The sequence below is a fragment of the Crocodylus siamensis genome, chromosome 6 (assembly GCF_052110815.1).
Source record: "Crocodylus siamensis isolate JL-2025a chromosome 6, ASM5211081v1, whole genome shotgun sequence".
Taxonomy (NCBI): domain Eukaryota; kingdom Metazoa; phylum Chordata; order Crocodylia; family Crocodylidae; genus Crocodylus; species Crocodylus siamensis.
The window spans coordinates 82,682,667-82,700,162 of record NC_143400.1 but is presented as its reverse complement, the minus strand read 5'-3'; the positions used below and the strand labels follow the sequence as shown (position 1 = coordinate 82,700,162).

Below are 17,496 nucleotides of genomic sequence, written 5' to 3'. Positions count from 1 at the left end.
CTAAAAAATGTACTAAACATTTTGCCAGTCAGTAGCAACTGCTATACACTCATTGAGGCAGTTTTACCATCATTTTTGAGTAGCTGTTTCCATTCTTGGTAATCTCTTAGACAAACACAATAAATCCATCGGAGTCATTTTTTAAACGTCAGACGAATTTAAAAGTTTAAAATGCCTCAAAATATTTATCAACATATCCTAATATAGCAAATGGATCATAAAATAACCAGAAAGTAAAAATCATTTTTTTCTCTATCAACTTTTTCTTTTCATTGACCAAGACAGTTTGATGGCTTACGTGTGGAGCAGGATTTCCCAGTGTATCCCAGTGGACAGTCACAGATTCCAGTCTCCCTGTTGCACTGACCTCCATTCTCACAGGACTCGCAGAAGAACTGACAACCTACTCCCCACAAACCTTCTGGGCAATCTATACAAAAAGAAAAACAACCATTTTATTTCTCAAGATAATTACAAACATATACTGTTACTTAAGGGAGTTACGTAAAACAAAGTTGAGCTGTTGAGCTGCTAAGAGAACCCTAAGGTTATCTCTCTAGATCTGTAGCACTTTCATAAGAACCCCCACTTCCCCTCCCTCCCCCCCACAAAAAAATCATCCTAATACTGTACTACAGCTTTTTAGGAAAACACTTAAACAGAAAATAAAGGCTGTTGTCCAGTTCCCAGGACAAAGGACCTGTGTGTTCAAGGTGTTTTTCAGTACAGTAAAACAGAAAGGCTTGGATATATCTGAAAAATAATTTACTTAATACAAACAAGAAGAAACAGATCTGAAACAGAAGAGAGTTTTGGGGCAGGAGGTTCAGGATAAATACACGCAGAGAAGCAGTCACATATTTAGGAACTATATACTTCACTTCCAGTAGAATTGGGAACAGAACAGAAAGAAAGGAGCTAGATACCGATGTTGGCATCGGGGAGATTTGGAAGTTTGGTTTAGGCTGATGCCCTATTTCCTCTGCCCCTTGGGCAGTCTTCTAAAGATGTATCTTCTCCTTCAGGGAATGTTTGTCAAGTTTGAGGAATTCAGACAGGATCACATCTAGCCTAAAATTTCACGTATTGTCAATGTGAAGGAGGTCATTAGAAAATGAGAAATGAACGATTTGAGCAAAAAAAAAAAAAAAAAAGAGAGAGAGAGAATAGCAGCGGTTCACTATAGTTTTCTATAGAGATTTCCATGTGAAAATGCTTTATAAATATTATTGACACTGTAATAGAGTGGGAGTGTTCTTGTAGCCAGGATGGTCCAGGGAATACTATACACTAATCCACCTGTATAGTTGGTTAAATAAATAATATTACTGAACAAACTGTGCTTTGAAAATATTGGTGAGGCAAAGAGTCAGTAGCCACAACTGGCTTCCCATTGGATTGATCCTCATCACCAGAGCAACAGTAGAAACTCCAACAACAAGCTTTCTGGGGGCAGCAACTCAAAGATCCTTCCCCATCCTTCCACCTTGTTTCTACTGTTGATTTAATTATTGCTCCTTCTTCCCTTTGTTTCTTTTCTCCCTCACTAGCTGACCACATTTTCCCCTGTTTTCCTCACTACTTTCAGTTGACATTTCCCCCTGGCTGCATATAAGGCACTCTGCACTCAGCAGCTCAGATCTGCTGACAGGCTTGAATTCACCTTAAATTTCAAGCCTACTACAGCTACCGAAATGTCCCTATCTCGTACCAACCTTGTTCATGATATAATCACTATTGCTACTGGCAAGCCTGTTGGCAGTCCTAGCAGAGACATAATGGGACTAATGAGCAGGGTGTGCAAATTATAGTCTGTTGTCCACAAAGGGTTCCAGGAGGTCTGGAGGAAGTGAACACAATGCTAAGACTGCTGTACTTCCTCTCTAAATAGAGACTGTTCCCTTGCAGCCATTTTATGGGCCACAGAATAACGTAACTTTCTGCACTGCCAGAGTAAGACTTGCTCTGGCAAAACCCTGTGTAGAAAACATACCTTGACCACAGGCAGGTCCAGTTTTTCCAGCTGGACAAAGGCATTGCCCAGTCTCTGGATCGCATGACGCTCCTCCACAGCTACAGCTTTGCCTGCAGTTCACACCAAACTTCCCTGGGTTGCAAGCTGTTCAAAAGAGGTGGACTGGGGTTACTGGAAAACATTTTTTTGAGATACTAGATGGCATCAACACCAGTAACTTTAAAATAAGCAGGGCTGGGAGAAAGTGATCTATGTGAGTGTCACGTCTCAGTGATTTGTGATCTTTAATTAACTGTGCAATAGAATTTTAGAAAACTGAGCCTGAAGCTTTAAAAGGAAACAGCTAGTTACTTGAACCAATAAATAGAATTATTAAGTATACTCAATCTTTTATCCTGAGTTGAGGTGGCAAGCAGAGTAATGCTGCGCTTGCTTTCACCTGTCCATCTTCGGAAGTAGACAATATTAATGGAAAGAAAAATAGCCTTTTTTCCAGCGATTTAAATGAACTGTCAATATTATTTATCTTTCCAACTCACTTCCCATTACAATGGGAATCGTGTAGGCTTTAGCTGATCAAATGCATTTGTCACCTACTGTATTTCATGCAAATGGACAAAAAAAATCACCTCTTTAAGCTTTGTCCTCTCTGCTATATCTATATTTGCCACAGATCTAACTCTTCCAACCAGGGAACAGAAAAGGGGTTCTTCTTACATCTAACAGTTAATTGTGCTGCCTAGTAGGGCACTGTTCCATTTCAGCTTGAATTTCGAGGGTTCTACAGAAAAGCGTTTTGTTTCAAATTTTATCTTAATTTGAAACAGCTGTTCCGTTTTGCTTTGTTGAAACAGTGAGGCTGTTTCAATGCTGTTTTGATGTTTCGCCCATTAACTATAATGGGGAAGCTCGAAACAGCCTCTCTCATCTGGAAGGCAGATTGGGGCTGCGGGCCCCCAATCTGCCTGCTAGATGAGAGAGGGAAGCTGGTGCTGCCACCTGGGACTGAGGAAGGGAACTGAGCCCGATTGCTCAGTTCCCCTCCCCAGTGCTAGATTGGGCTGAGGGTGGGAAGTCAGCTCAGCTGCGAAGTGAGTTGGGAAGTCAGCTGGGCTGAGCTCATTTCCCAAGCCTGACCATCACTCTGGGGAAAGGAACTCAGCCCAGTTGGGCTGAGTTCCCAATGCCAGCCCAATGATTGGGGTTGGGGAAAGGAATTCAGCGCAGCTGAGTTGAGTTCCCAACCCCAGTGCGACCATCACTCAGACCAGGTGAGCTGAGTTTGTTTCCCCAGCCCAAACATTGTTTGATCTAGCTCACGGGTTGGGAACTCAGCCCAGCTGGGCTGACTTCCCACCCCCAGCCCGATCATAGGGCTGGGGAGGGGAACTGAGCAATCAGGCTCAGTTCCTTTCCCCAGCCCCACTGCAGCATTTGGGAGGGGAACTGAGGCTGCTGTGATCGGCTTCATGAAGCCTGGCAGCGGGAGACAGGGAGAAAAAGAGCTGTGCTCCTGGCTACTGCTGGGAGCACAGCCCTGGTTCTCCCCTGTCTCCCAGCACCTTGCTCCTGGCTTCAAAACTTGTAATGTTTCAAAATGTTTGAAATGTTTCAACTAGCCTCGTTTTGTTTCGAAGCCCTTTGTTTCGATTCGATTTCACTGTTTCGAGCTCGAAATAAGTCAAAACAGTGTCAGATCAAAACAGCCGGTGAAATTTCACACAGCCCTACTGCTTAGATACATTTTTAGCCTCATTTTTAGCACAACCAGGGATCAAAGTTACTGCTAGAATCATCCCTTATAGTTTCAATGAGAATGAACCTATTTACACCAGTAGTAAATTTGGCCTAATATCAAGAATTCTAGCATCTGAACATGGTTTTCTCATGGGTGAATTTCATCTTCTACTTTAGACCCAAAGATGAAAGCCCTGTGTTTGAAAGCTTATTTAAATCCTTGGACAAATCCGGGGTTGCTCACTGTGCACAAACCACACAGAAAAAGGGGCTATGGCCACCGTGCCACAATCCTGGATGTCAGTGAATTTTCTGAGCAGTTGCTGGAGCTCTGCACAGACCATGAGCTCAATGAGCTCACTGGCAATCAGGGCAGTCTTCTCAGTGTCTCTGCTTTTGAGTACCTCCAGAGCCCAGGGGGTGAGGACTGCTGCTGTTTACCCTTCCTCATTCTTCAGCTCCACAAACCTGCTAAATGCAGTGGCAAGGGAAAGAGGAGAGGGGACAAGTGTCCATGGGGATGCTAGCCCCTATTTTCATGCAGCACTCGAGGAGCCCAGGGGCCAAGCATTGGAGCTCACCCTCTCTTTTTTTCCTGCCATTGAATTCAGCATGGGAGGAGGGAAACAGTTAACCAGCAGTGGTGCCCACCCCTGGGTTTTGGAGATGCTTGAATGCAGGCACTCTGGGCAGACCTCTCATGGACCAGATGGTGAGTTCAAACCTCATGGCGTAAGTGAAGCTCCAGCTCAAAGAGCTCACTGTACATGTAGCACACAGCCAAAAGGGTGCAATAGCACCACCATGCTCCCTTGGATCCACCTGTGTTTACATTTATCCCAGCCATGCAGTTTGTCTAATAAAGATCACCACACAAATCCTTGACCCTCTACTGTTATGCTTCTTATTGAAATGTATGTCCAGATACCTACATAAATGGCACTTTTCTCCATGGAAACCAGGTGGGCATGGATGCTTGCATTCTCCTGTCTTGTAGTCACATAAAACATCAGAGCAGTTGCACGTCAGTTTACAGCCAGCTCCATAAAAGCCAGGCGTGCACTCTGAAAAGAGAGTGCACACAGAACATGTGCAAAGAAAGGAGCAGCTGAGAAAACTGAAACAAAAGTCACAAGATAATTTGGCAATAATATCTGAAACAAATATAAACCTTAAAAGGAAATACACTGAAACTTTTAGCTATGTTGCTGACTACTAATATTTTAGCTACTGCATTACTGTTCAAATATCAGCTAAATAACATAGCCACATTCTGGATGAGCAAATAAATTAGTACAGATTTCAGGGTACCAGATTAAGGGCGGTATAAGGTATTATACCAATAGTAACGAGCAAGAAACATCTCTCTCAAAGCAAAATTCTGCTTTGAAATACTTTTATGAATCCAGTACAAACAACAGTGGGAGTTTTATGTGTAACTGGGGATTGAATTTGGTCCTAATTGTCCTCTGACTTAAACTAGTTCAACAGGCTACATTTCAATAGGATTGCAACAGCTGTAAGCTGTTGTTAGCTGTTTTTGTACACTTCCATCTCAAAGCATTATATGTATAAAGTACTTGCACAATAGGTCTCCAATGCATGACTGGGGTCTTCATTACAAAAGACAGTGAAAATAATCAAGATATAGTTTTTACGTGGGTACAAAGGGTACAAGAAGTGCTTGCATTCACAAGAAGAAGCTGTTAAACATGCCTTTGTAATACAGTCAATTGAGTGTCCTGATGCTTTTACTCCTGATACCTGAAAAGTCTTGCCTTTACAGCCACTGCTGCTTTGTGCCTTACGGAGAGATCAGAGGCAGGAAAAGAGCTAGTTCCAAACTGCTCTGGAACACCACCAACAGAACGAGGAGATACGAAATATCAACCCTCGTACTAAACCTCCATCCCCTTTTTCCTCCTCAGAAAATCCTGTAAGGGGCTCTATGGCATTACAGTTCAGAGAAGAATATGAGGCAAGCATCTTTATTGCATTACTCCACTTCCACCCCAAGACTGTCAAGCATGAATACAGAATACAATTTCCTCTGCACTATCTACAGAACTTACAAAGAGGCAGAATTTAAAGAGCTGTAAACCTGCTCCAAAGAGCATGATGTAGAATTCATTCATAAATAATCCAGCTATCAAAAAAAAAAAAAATGCAAGCACTGGCTGTAAATTACTGTGTCCTAAGGTGAAATCCTGACTTCACTGAAGTCAATGTCAAAGCTTCAGGTGTATTACAATTTCACCCTTATGCCAATTGTTCAGGATAAGTCTGCTGGGCCAAACTCTCTCTCATTTACAGCCCTACAACCTTAGTGAAGTTAAATGACCACTGGAGATTGCAATAGGAAAACTAGAGAACTAATTACCAAAATGTATTAATATCTGGTATAGTGCCAGGTGGCTCATGAAAGGAGTAATGAGAATTAATGAATAGGCATGGCTTTAAAGGCAGAGGATCAGATATTAGGTTATACCTTTTTGGCACCTGCTCCCTTGATAACCTGGTTTGCAGGTGCAAGTACCATTTCTGGCATTGCATTCCAGAGTGTTCTCCTTCACACACTGACATTCTTCTGAACAGCCAGCTCCAAAGACCCACTTGGGACAGGCTGTAGCCAAATCAAAAGGAATTGTTAACATTGCAATTATACATGAGTTATTTTTTAAACATCTGCAGAGCTGTGTGTGGATAAGACAACTTCTATAAAGAGAAATATGCATTTTACTTGTCAGCAAAACTATACATTCAGAGACGTGCATGCATGAGTGTGAGCGTGAGTGTGCATGTGAGTGTATGTAAACTATAAAGCCAATTCCTGACTGAGCTGATCCATCGTATTTTGGGCAATCTGAGGTGAGTGCAAGAGGTAGTAAGCTTTAAAATGAATGCTGGTTGTCATTTTTAAACAAATATTTTTGGGGTAAAATGCCACAATCTCCCCCCAAATGAATGTTTTCCTGAAAAAAGTTGTCTCTTCATTTTTCTAACTTTTCAACAAACTATACATGAAAAAAAAGCCGTTTTGGTTTTTCTTTCTGTTTTTTAGATTCTTTATTCCCCTTTATCTTTTAGGTATTAGGTATCTGGTCATCTTCCTTTGTCTTTTTTGTGTGTATACCTTTGTCACGTCATCACCAAACTTAAGGAGGTGAGCTGTCCCCCCAGAGTTGATTGAGCAACGTACTGCTAAAAACCCTGCTCAGTTACAGCCATACATCCTTATAGAATCGTTTCATATCTGTTGTGCTCTTTCTGTTTACAGCAAACAGCTCAGAACAATTACTGTGACTTACTTAGATGGCAGAAACGCCCATATAATCCTGGGTCACACAAACAGGCTCCATACAGTCTGTGGCAATAGCCATTATTGGCACAGTTACATTTCTTGTTACAGTTCTTCCCAAAGAATCCTTTTGGACAGCCTAGAGAGGTACACGTGAACAAAATGATCAACAAGGTCTCTTTCTGTGAAATACCAAGCCAGCCTTGTTTTAGCATGCTTCCCATAGCAAGCATCTGGAGGAAATTTGATGCTTTTTTTTATTGAGGCACTGTACTATGACACAGGAGATCTCAGTTCAATTCTGTCTTTTCCACCATCTTAGCTGATACTGGGATAAGTCTGTCCCTGCCTCAGCTTGCTATCCTTACAATGCTGATAATGCTAACTGCTTTCATACATCTGTTGCCTCTCCTGTTGTTTCAAGACAAGGAGGGCAAGGCAGGACAAGATTCAAGCGTATGTGTCTATGCCCACCACCTCAACTGGAGACTTAGCTCTACTATGTGCAAACTAGCAACGACAAGAAGAAATGGGCAGTCACTAGGTTCCCAGACAGAAATTATACAGATCAAAACACTAGCAATCATACCATCCTCACAAATCTTTCCACTAATTCCCAGTGGGCAGTGACACTGTCCGGTTACAGGGTCACACGAGCCTCCATTCTGGCACTTACAAATGCTGTTACAGTTTTTCCCATAAGTCCCTGGAGAGCAAGCTGAAAAGAAAGCAGAGAAGATGAATGGACTAAGTAATCTCTTCATGAGTTAGAAATGAAATGAAATAATGCTTCAGTCATCAGAATAATACAAACAATTAAAGGACAACTCTGGGCAAGCATTTCTTAAATTATGCCATGTCACTGTTGTTTCCTTATAGGATGATATCTGTTCCTCTGGTATTTACCACCAGGTCATTAAAACTGACAGCTGAAGTAACCAGACTCAATTACCTGAAGGGAAATATGCCTTAGCTATATTCTTTGCCTACAGAAGCTCTGAAGCTTCATAGATATTTTATACTGTCCAGAGGTTGAGACGTAACAACACAGGACTCCATGGCATAAAGCTCTGATGGCTCCTATGAAAAACGTATCTGTGTAATAGGAAAGACCTCCATTATTTTCAGCTAAAATTGGTTAAATACAATCTTTGGACTCATTTTCTAACTTAATTTAGAACTAACTAACTTAATTGACAGGTTATCATTACACACTAAGCAGACGAGGTTCTTTGGGTGAATCTGATATCTTTTATTAGACCAAATAAATAGTTGGAGAACAATTTTTAAGCAAGCTTTCAGGTTCAAAAACCCTTCATCAGGCTAAGGAAGTTTCAGCAGATGATGTGTGCTCTTCCTGGATGGAATGAGAAGTAAAGAAGCCGGAGGCTGGGCTGGTATGCAGACAAGACAGGCAGTCAGTGAAAATGTAGACTGAGGAGTCAATGGATGAGAGACAGGCTGGGCGTATGGGAGAGAAGAGGGATGAATAGTGGAGAAGTACCTGGGAAGTCAGCTTCAAACAACTGCAACCCATACAAGAAAGAGACCCTATTCTTAAAAAGATCTTGCCAGAGCTACCCATCCTAGCCTCCAAACAAGCACCGAACCTCGCCACCAGAAGCAAACTTCCTCAGGCCCAGAACACACCAAATTAGGTCCAGACCATGCCATGACAAGAAATGCAAAACCTGCCAGCACATCTCCACACCCCGCCCCCCCCCACAATCACTGCACCCCACAACAGAGCCATCAGCATTCCCGGATCTTACAGCTGCACCTCCAGAAATGTAATACTTCTCATCCAGTGCACCAAATGCCCTGATGGAAAATATGTAGGAGAGACCAAACAACAACTGCGCACCAGAATGAACACACACTGGAAATCTCTCAAAGACAGGAATACCCAATTACCGGTGGGGGCACAGTTCTCACAAGAAAACCACTCTCTCTCTCTGCAACCTCTCAGTCCTGATCCTCAAAGGAAACTTACAAAGTACTTCCCCGAGACGAGCCTATGAACTGCACTTCATCAACCTCCTGGATACTAAAAATCATGGACTAAATATAGACATTGGATTTATGACACATTATAACCTACCTGACAGCTGACTTCCCAGGTACTTCACTATTCATCCCCCTTCTCTCCTTCCCACCCAGCCTGTCTCCCACCCACATCTTCACTGACTACCTGTCTTGTCTGCGTACCAGCCCAGCCTCTGGCTTTTTTACTTTTCATTCCATCCAGGACGAGCACACACCAACTGCTGAAACTTCCTTAGCCTGATGAACGGTTTTTGAACCTGAAGGCTTGCTTAGAAATTGTTCTCCAACTATTTATTTGGTCTAATAAAAGATATCAGATTCACCCAAAGAACCTTGTCTGCCCGTGTCCTTAGACCAACACAGCTACAACCTACACCCCCATTACATACTAAGAATCTTGAAATTCATCATCAATTATCCTTTGATTTTCTTTCATTCATTAGGAAAATTAAGCTCCTGATTTCTTTTCAAAGTGTCATCTATGTAGAAAGGAAAAAAAGAATGAAAGAAAGAAAGAAAAAAATATTTATAAGGATCAAATCTTGATTTATATAGAAAACATTCTGTGCTTATCTCAGTCAACACTGACATCAATGAGATAAGACATAATTCTGTATTCTTTTTAAAACTAGAACAGAATTCTTTTGGATCAAATGGAATAACATCATTGATAACTATAGAAAAAGTCTCAATTATTAATGCACACGATATAATACTATTACAGAGAATACGAGCCCTGACTTAAATCTGTGCCTGAACGAAGAGACTATACTGCAAATACAGGTTAAGACATTCCAGTTGGGTTACCAAAACACATTAAAATATCCTATGAGCACTACCTGTAACACATAGCAAAACTGAAAATTATCATTTTAAACTTCTTTGCTATTATTCTATTACCAATGCCCCAATAGTTTCTAACTAAACTCATAGTTCACCTGTACTAGGAACCCGCTACATTTTCATTTATTTCTGGCAATTTGTTGGAATCCCTTCCTTCTTTCTTTTGCCCTGGTGTCTGCCAAATATCTTGGAAATGTTAGGGTGGTGACCTATTGAGACTACTGCGTAGCACTCTCTCAAAGTTCCTTGGCCCATCTATCAATACAGGTTTCCCTCACTTTACGCAGGTTCATTATGTGTGAATTTGCTCTTATGCGATGATCCTTTTTATACCAAAAATTTGTTATGTGCGAGGTAAATTCACTCTTATCTGATTGGTGTCATGGAAGCCCGCAGTCAGCTGCTTTGTGGGAGTGACAAGCACCAAAATATAATCTTCTGCGTGGATCTGTGCTCCTCGCTCCTTGTCCGCAACATGTGTTTCTGTAGTTGCTATCCACATTATGATAGCGCCCTGTGCTTGTGCGCACTGTCTGCTGTTGGTGAGTACCAAAATTGTCTTGTAAAAGTGGTAGAAATGGGTCTGGGGGTCAGTGCAGTCAAGGTCTTGGAAAGGATCCCTATTTGTTACATTGTAGAGTGGGTTCCCTTTATGGAAATTCGAGTTATGTGCCATTTTCAGGAACGCATGTACAGCATAAAGCAAGGGAAACCTGTATCACCCCATTGCCTGTTATCTTACAGCTTGTAAGCTGTTTGGGGAAAGGACTCAACCAGCTGTTGGATAGCAACCCTGGGGCCCTAGTCTCTAACTAAAGCTACTAGGCACAATGGCAATACAATTAATGGGCACACATACTGAATTGCTAACAACTCTTTTGTTAATGCTGTGATGATGAAGGCACAAATCCTGACTGCCTTTATGTAAATAATAGGCTAAGCACTGTCCATCAAGACATGGCCATTCTTCCATGCAGTTTGTTTTTTCCCACATCCTCATGCAGCAGAAAATGCTTTTTACAAGGAAGTAGGAATAACGAAAAGCAAAGTTCTTGTATCATAATCTCCTTTATAAAAGGCACTGATGTACAGGTCAGAAGCACTTAAAGTATTTTAAGCAGTAAAAGCTCTAATACTAAAAAAGAACAACTCTCAATAATGTTACGGTAAATTAAAAAAAACAACAGTTCAGAAATAAAGGCCTTAGTTCACCAATGTAATAATAATTTAAAAAATGACAGCATGTCTGAACTTGGAAACAACTAAGTTTACCTTTGAGTCAACCCAGACAGCAGCAGCATATGCCAGAAGAGACTTCTAAAAGGCAGCTAATCAAGTAATAGTCTGCAGCAAACCTGGTGCACTGTAGTCCACTCACATTCTGGGGACAGCACATGAAGTGAACAGGACTTTACATTAAAATAAAGAAGTAGAGTGGGATAATGTGTTGGCGGTTTGGTATTTGATCAGTGAGGCAATGCCAGGGGCTTACCAACTGCATAATTCAACATCCCTTCCCATTTAGATTTAATGTGCCACACAGGACATGAGGACTTCATGTCAAAATCAAGAAGCCACTGCGTCCGTCTCAACTGTGATCAAATGGCATAAATGTGAAATCTTTCAATGAGAATTCTGTTCCTTTTCAGTATAAAATGAGAACAAACTGTTTCTGTTTCTTATACAATTGCCAGAGCAGAGCTCTAGGGCAAAGAACATAACTCTTGGATCCCGTCTAACCATCCTGTACTCACTTTCATTACAGATCATGCCAGTCCATCCAGGCAAACAGATGCATCCACTGTTTTCACTGTTACATGTGCCTCCATTCATACAGTCTTCACAGCTCAAACTACAATCATTGCCAAATGTGCTATCCAGACAAACTGAAATAGAAAAAGCACAAAAAGTTTTGTGAGCACAGGGACACGACACTAATAAACGTCTACCTATCTGTAACCATTCCAGATATACAGTGCAAAGAAAGAACTTTGTAGAACTTCTTGTAGAGTTTAGACTGTGGTTTGGATGGTTTGAATCGGGATGATCCTGCCTCAATCAGAGGGTTGGATTAGGTCCCTTCCAGCCCTACTCCTCTATGATTTAGTGAACCTGATCAATTTAAAGAAAGTATTAAGAGTATTATTGGTATTAGAAATATACCTGGATCTTTCCAAACATCAGTATGGTTTCCTTGACAATAAGGGAGAACCCTCCCATTTCAACACAATAAGCACATTGGCTGTGTCCTCAGTTTTGGGCCTCTGTTCTAGCACTGCCCAGTCAGAGCACATCTGCTTTTATGCTGTGAGGTTGATTGCAAAGAGTTGCATCCTAAGTGAGAGGAAGTGTGAGGCTAGGCTCCCCGTCTCTGGTGGTACTCATGCAGCAAGATACTGTAAATCTTTGCCAGAGAGGGCTAAAAAATACTGTGCCTTATAGAACTGAACTAGGTTTTTTCAAAAGAGGTTTTTTAAAGAGAGGATACCATTACTTCAGTTTTCAGGTCACATCAGGTGAACACTATAATCATAATATATTTAAAAAGCAAATTTTAAACTATATTGTGAAAGTCTATCTTAATGCAAGTTTATAATCTTTTCTGCACGAAGAGGATTTTCACATGGAGAAACAAATCAGTATCTAAGTCTCTGTCTCACACACATCTACCATTTTCCTTTATCTGCTCACAAGTACAAGCACTCCTGCTGCATGACGTTTGTTGAAGGCTAATGAGACAAATGTTACTTCTTTTTGAAATATCTGCATGACATTACAAGCCCATCCTTTTGATCAGCTTTTTGCCTCAGGTGGTTTGTGGGACAGGACTGATGGTTTTTTTGGATAAAGATTTTGATGAGGCCTTAAAAGGAAGCTGACAGGCTCCTTCAGCTAACATTAAGTCAGTGGGTTGCTTGTTTTTCATTGGTAATTCTCTATGTGAGATCAGATTTTCTAAAGCACTTAGCACCCAACAGCTCCCATTCAGGAACTTGTATAAGTGGCCAGCATTCAAATGCATTCAGAAAGCAGCTAAGAACAACTTTGAAAATTCAGCCCTAAACACTGGAGTGCAAAATGCCTTTGGAAAGGGTAACCAATTTTACTTCAACAACATAATAAAAGGCAAAGGACCTGTCGAAAAGACTAACTGCTTGCAATATATTATTGTTTTAACAGGCGGTTTAGTTAAAATCTACAGCACAGCACAAAAAAGCACTTGAAGCCAGGAAGAAATTATGTTCCATTTGAGAGTGAAAAGGCGTGGCTAAACTTTGAAAAAGGTACTTTCACCCTCCATTGCCACTAGCTCCCTGGGCATCAACATTGTCATGGTTATGCTCTGGATCAGCCTTTGGGGAAAAATACAGAAGCTCACTTACAAAATTATGAGCCTCCCCCAAAATTATGTTAACTATGAAAAACAAAGTCAGTGCTGGTGATTCAACATTAGGCTTTGCCTTCTATGCTTCTCATTCTCCAGGTGGCAATACTATTTGTCAGATTCCCAACTGGTTGTCAGCCTAACAGCGTCTAGCTGTGGAATACTGCCTGCTGTTAACTGTTTTTCTAGCATGACTACCTTCTGTTGCATTCCTGCTGTACATCACATAGACTTTTTCAGGTCTACACTTTCCCCTTTATACATAAAAAGTAAATGCCAGGACCAGACCCTGAACTGTACCTGTGGAACATGGACTCAGATGTGCAATCAGACCTAGCTAGACTTTAAATATAAACGTGATACAATATAAATTGGAAAGAAAAAAAATAGTCCACTCATGAACTCAAGAAATTCATCTACCAAGGAAAAAACAAGGTGACTTTTGAATCCATAGTAAAGTGACCAACTCTCCATGTTTGTTCAATACAACAGGGCTATTGAGTTTCGAGTTAATTCTAGGTTGAAAAAACTATTGGATGCCCTTAGCCTGGATTTTTATGCCGTAGCTTAGATCCATGCCCTAGCCTGGGTTTTTTATGATTACATGTTATAGTTTCTGACCAGTTTCAGTATCATCATTTCCTCTACATACTCTGCACAAAATAGGTAGTCCCTGCATTTCTTTCTATAGGTTGTCTATGAGACTGGTTTTCCAGCAGTACCAACATTATGGAGAATTTTTGCCTTTCTGAAGCAGCAATGATAAGGGCTGTTGATCAGTGTGCTGCCCTTGGATTATCCTTGCTGCAGCTGCCCTCAGCCTGCAGAAGGATGCAGGTACCTCCCGCTGGCTGGTGCACATTCTTTGAAGGGCAGAAAAAATTTGGCCTTCTGCTTTCTTTCTTTTCTTCTACCAGCTTTATCCTTCCTGAGTCGGTCTCATTTTTTCTCTGAAATCTTTCCCAACCTAGAGACTTTCCCACTCACCACTGCCACCTGTTCTCACCCTTAGAAACTAGCATCATCTTTAGTTTCTTACCAACTTTTTGCATGAGAGTGAGTTCTCCTCGCACATCCTCATCCTCGTAGAAAGGGTCTAGTGTGACAGCATATTTAAGTAGTTGAGGTGGTCTTCTGAACTGAAGATCTGGAATCCTAGAGATCTCTAATTCTTCTTCTTCCTCCTTATTCAGTTCTTCATTATCTAGTGCTAAGAACAGAGCCATCTTTAGAATTACAACTTACTGCTTCAGTCTTTAGATCTTCCTATTAGGTATAGCCGAAAAATCTAAGAGGGTAAAATCTGTTTCTAAATGTACAGTACATAATGTACACACAGTTATACCCATTTCTAAATGTACAGGACATAACATATACAGTTATAGCTATTCCTAAACGTACAATACTCAGTACACCAAGGCACACATGCTCCTCTTTATTAACTCTGTTAGTGGAGTACACATGAGCAGGAAAAAGAGAAAGAACAAAATGGGCCTCACCCCACTTCTTAGAACTAAACTCTAGGTTTGAGGCTGGAAACAAGTCCGGAGCTCAGTATTTCTATGTTGGGCCAGAACTGAAAATGTTGAAGTTTAGTTGTGGATCCTGAACCCTGAATGTTTGAGAGTATTTTGGTCTAGAATTCAGCCCATGGTAGGGATTATACATTTGTTCAATCTATGGATCTGTGACTTGGACCTGGTTCTAAAATAAACACAAAAATTTGAAAATCCAGCATTAAGAGACTGTGGAATCAGTTGACCTACTTTTTGCAACTGGATGAAATTTCACACTCTTCCTGTAGTTTAGCATGTGGTTAAACTAGATAAAAAGATACATGGCCAAGCTGGGCTCTAGTTCCAGTGTTAGACACTGACTTTAGTAGAGACATTTGTATCAGTTTAACAGAACGTAACTTGCTTAACTAGGTCTTTTTCTCCCACAAGATCTTTAACCTCCTAATATAACTAAAGTAAGGGTAATATAAGCGTGTGTCAAAAATTTTATAACAGAATTTTTTTATAAAACAAGCTGAAATTTTCAAGGCTGCTGGTGGGAGGATTTGCCCATATATCTTCCATTAACCTTCTCACCAAGCCACTATCTTGCATGCTTGTGGGGGACCAAAAGGCTGCACATAGCTTAGACATCCTTAAACGTCTCAAACTGGACTCTCAAAATTTTTTGTCCCTTCTGAAAAATCTTGTCTCAGAGCTCATGTTCTAAGTCAACAGGCAATGCTGAATTGTCTTCCAGCATTACTCTGACTTACTGATGCAGGTCTGCCCGTTGATACCAAGTATGTAACCTTCCTCACATGCACATTCATATGACCCCAGAGAATTAACACAGACTTGGTCACAGTCACCATTGTCAACAACACACTCATCTTCATCTATGTAAAAAAAAATAGAGGATAATTAGGAAAAGGTTAAACCACTTGAAATTTGTTCAAACTTTAAACAAAATTTATATGTGCATTCTGAAAACTTTGCTTAAATTTATTTCTCTCCATTTGAATCTACCCCACTAACAATAGAAGTATCAAAATATTTCAAGGCAAAAGAAAAGAGGCTATTTTGCCATATTTCAGGCCCATATAAAATTATAAAAAACCCCCAACATGACTGCATAGATCCAAGAAGTCTATATACACATCTTGACCTGTCCATATTTAGCCAGACCTCCAAATATTTTGGTGTTTACCTACATGTAAAGTACTCTGGCAGTTACCTTTGATGACATTTACATATAGTATGTGTGTAAGGGGAAAGGGCTCTTCAGTCGACTCATTTCCTGCATTCCTGCACAAAGTAGACCTGCCTGTTACTCAGTCCCTGTGTTTTGGGGATCATATTGCTAAAATCCTATTGACACAGCAGTATTTGCTGCTATGAAATACTGGAATGAGCTTTGAAATCTGTTCTCTTCCACCCCCTCTTGTGATCCGAATCAGCCACAACCAACAGTGTTAAGCCATTTACCATCACATCCACAGCCATCAGTGTTAAGCTGGAACCCTGCCTTGCACGTGCATTCGTAGCCACCTACATAGTTGATACAGAACTGAGAACAGCAGGCCTCTCCAGTCTCACACTCATCCAGCTCTGAAGGAGAAAGGAGCACTTCAATTAGGTTTCACAAGGGCAATTCAAAAACAAGCAACCTGTTCGTTTGATTCATGGCACTGAAAGACTGTTATTCTCACCCTGTTGGCCACTTTAGCCCATGCAGTTTTCTAAAACAGATTCCCAGGATATTGCACGCTAGTGGCCAGTTCTCCTATGTTCTGTTTATCATTTCCAAGCCAAAAATATTTGTTTGAATCTTGATAATGGGTCTGTTCACCAGATCACTGTCATATAATTAGGAAAGACATTGTCAGCATTCAATAGCAGAACACTTGTTCTATATTTCTTCAGGGCCAGAGCAAAGGTATTCTGGTCTGTGCCAGGGACTCGGAGGCATTGCCACGACAAAATAATTAATCACAAGAACGTCAACACTGCAGGATATAACAAGCATCTATTCTGCAGTGATCTGTAGCTGATCATTTTCATATGAATTTTTTTCAACCATCAGGTCTATTATGACAGAAAACAGAGCAGAAAACAGTAAGCGCCAATTCAGTGAGGCACACTCAAGAAAGAAGATATTTATATGCAATTTATATGCAATAAATCAACTGCCACCATTTTGTTGCCTCTTGTTTACATCTGGAAATATGTCTGGTCAAAAACTGCCGTCTTGGTGACTGGAAACAAGAATCAAACTGTTTTCTTTTAACTGCAGGCTCTCGGCTGATCTCAGCCCTTTTAGTTTGTTGAGCTATTAAGTGGCTTTTCAAGGGGTAGCTTGTCAATGCTGAGTTCGCAAAATGCTTTTGAACATTAACTAGATGAGCAACCACAGAAGCAAAAGGTCAGTGTCTCAATTAACCTTGGAAAGGCGACCAACATTATTAGGAAACGCAGACAAGAGAGGAGAAAGAAAATGTAATTAATCAATTGAGGTTAGAGGTTAGCATGCAATTGATTAATGCCGGTTCTTTGAACAAGGAGTGTTCCTTTTCCAGAAGTGTCACAAGCAAAGCTGCCCTGCAATATTTCAGATGGTATCTTGTCTCCTGGTTCTATTAAAAGCTCACCGAATGCCTTGTACTGTGCAGAGAACGACCAACGAAACGGAGAGTTTTGCTGTCAGAACTTTTCA

General features: G+C 40.9%; 1 protein-coding gene across 10 annotated transcripts in view; it reads right to left on the bottom strand.

The window, feature by feature from the left end:
• LOC149863074 (uncharacterized) overlaps nt 1-17,496 on the bottom strand; it is a 347,984-nt gene that overhangs the window by 70,815 nt on the left and 259,673 nt on the right. For all 10 annotated transcript variants that reach the window (XR_016443055.1, XM_090052663.1, XM_090052665.1 and 7 more), the window contains 10 exons: nt 16,269-16,391; nt 15,557-15,679; nt 14,324-14,494; nt 11,654-11,785; nt 7,600-7,728; nt 7,021-7,149; nt 6,201-6,335; nt 4,645-4,776; nt 1,994-2,119; nt 299-430 (listed from right to left, as the gene is read on the bottom strand). Coding sequence is in view for 9 of the 10 variants with exons in the window: in XM_090052663.1 (XP_089908789.1) it covers nt 299-430; nt 1,994-2,119; nt 4,645-4,776; nt 6,201-6,335; nt 7,021-7,149; nt 7,600-7,728; nt 11,654-11,785; nt 14,324-14,494; nt 15,557-15,679; nt 16,269-16,391 (1,332 nt within the window). In the remaining variant the exon portion in view is untranslated. The remainder of the gene's footprint in view (nt 1-298; nt 431-1,993; nt 2,120-4,644; nt 4,777-6,200; nt 6,336-7,020; nt 7,150-7,599; nt 7,729-11,653; nt 11,786-14,323; nt 14,495-15,556; nt 15,680-16,268; nt 16,392-17,496) is intronic.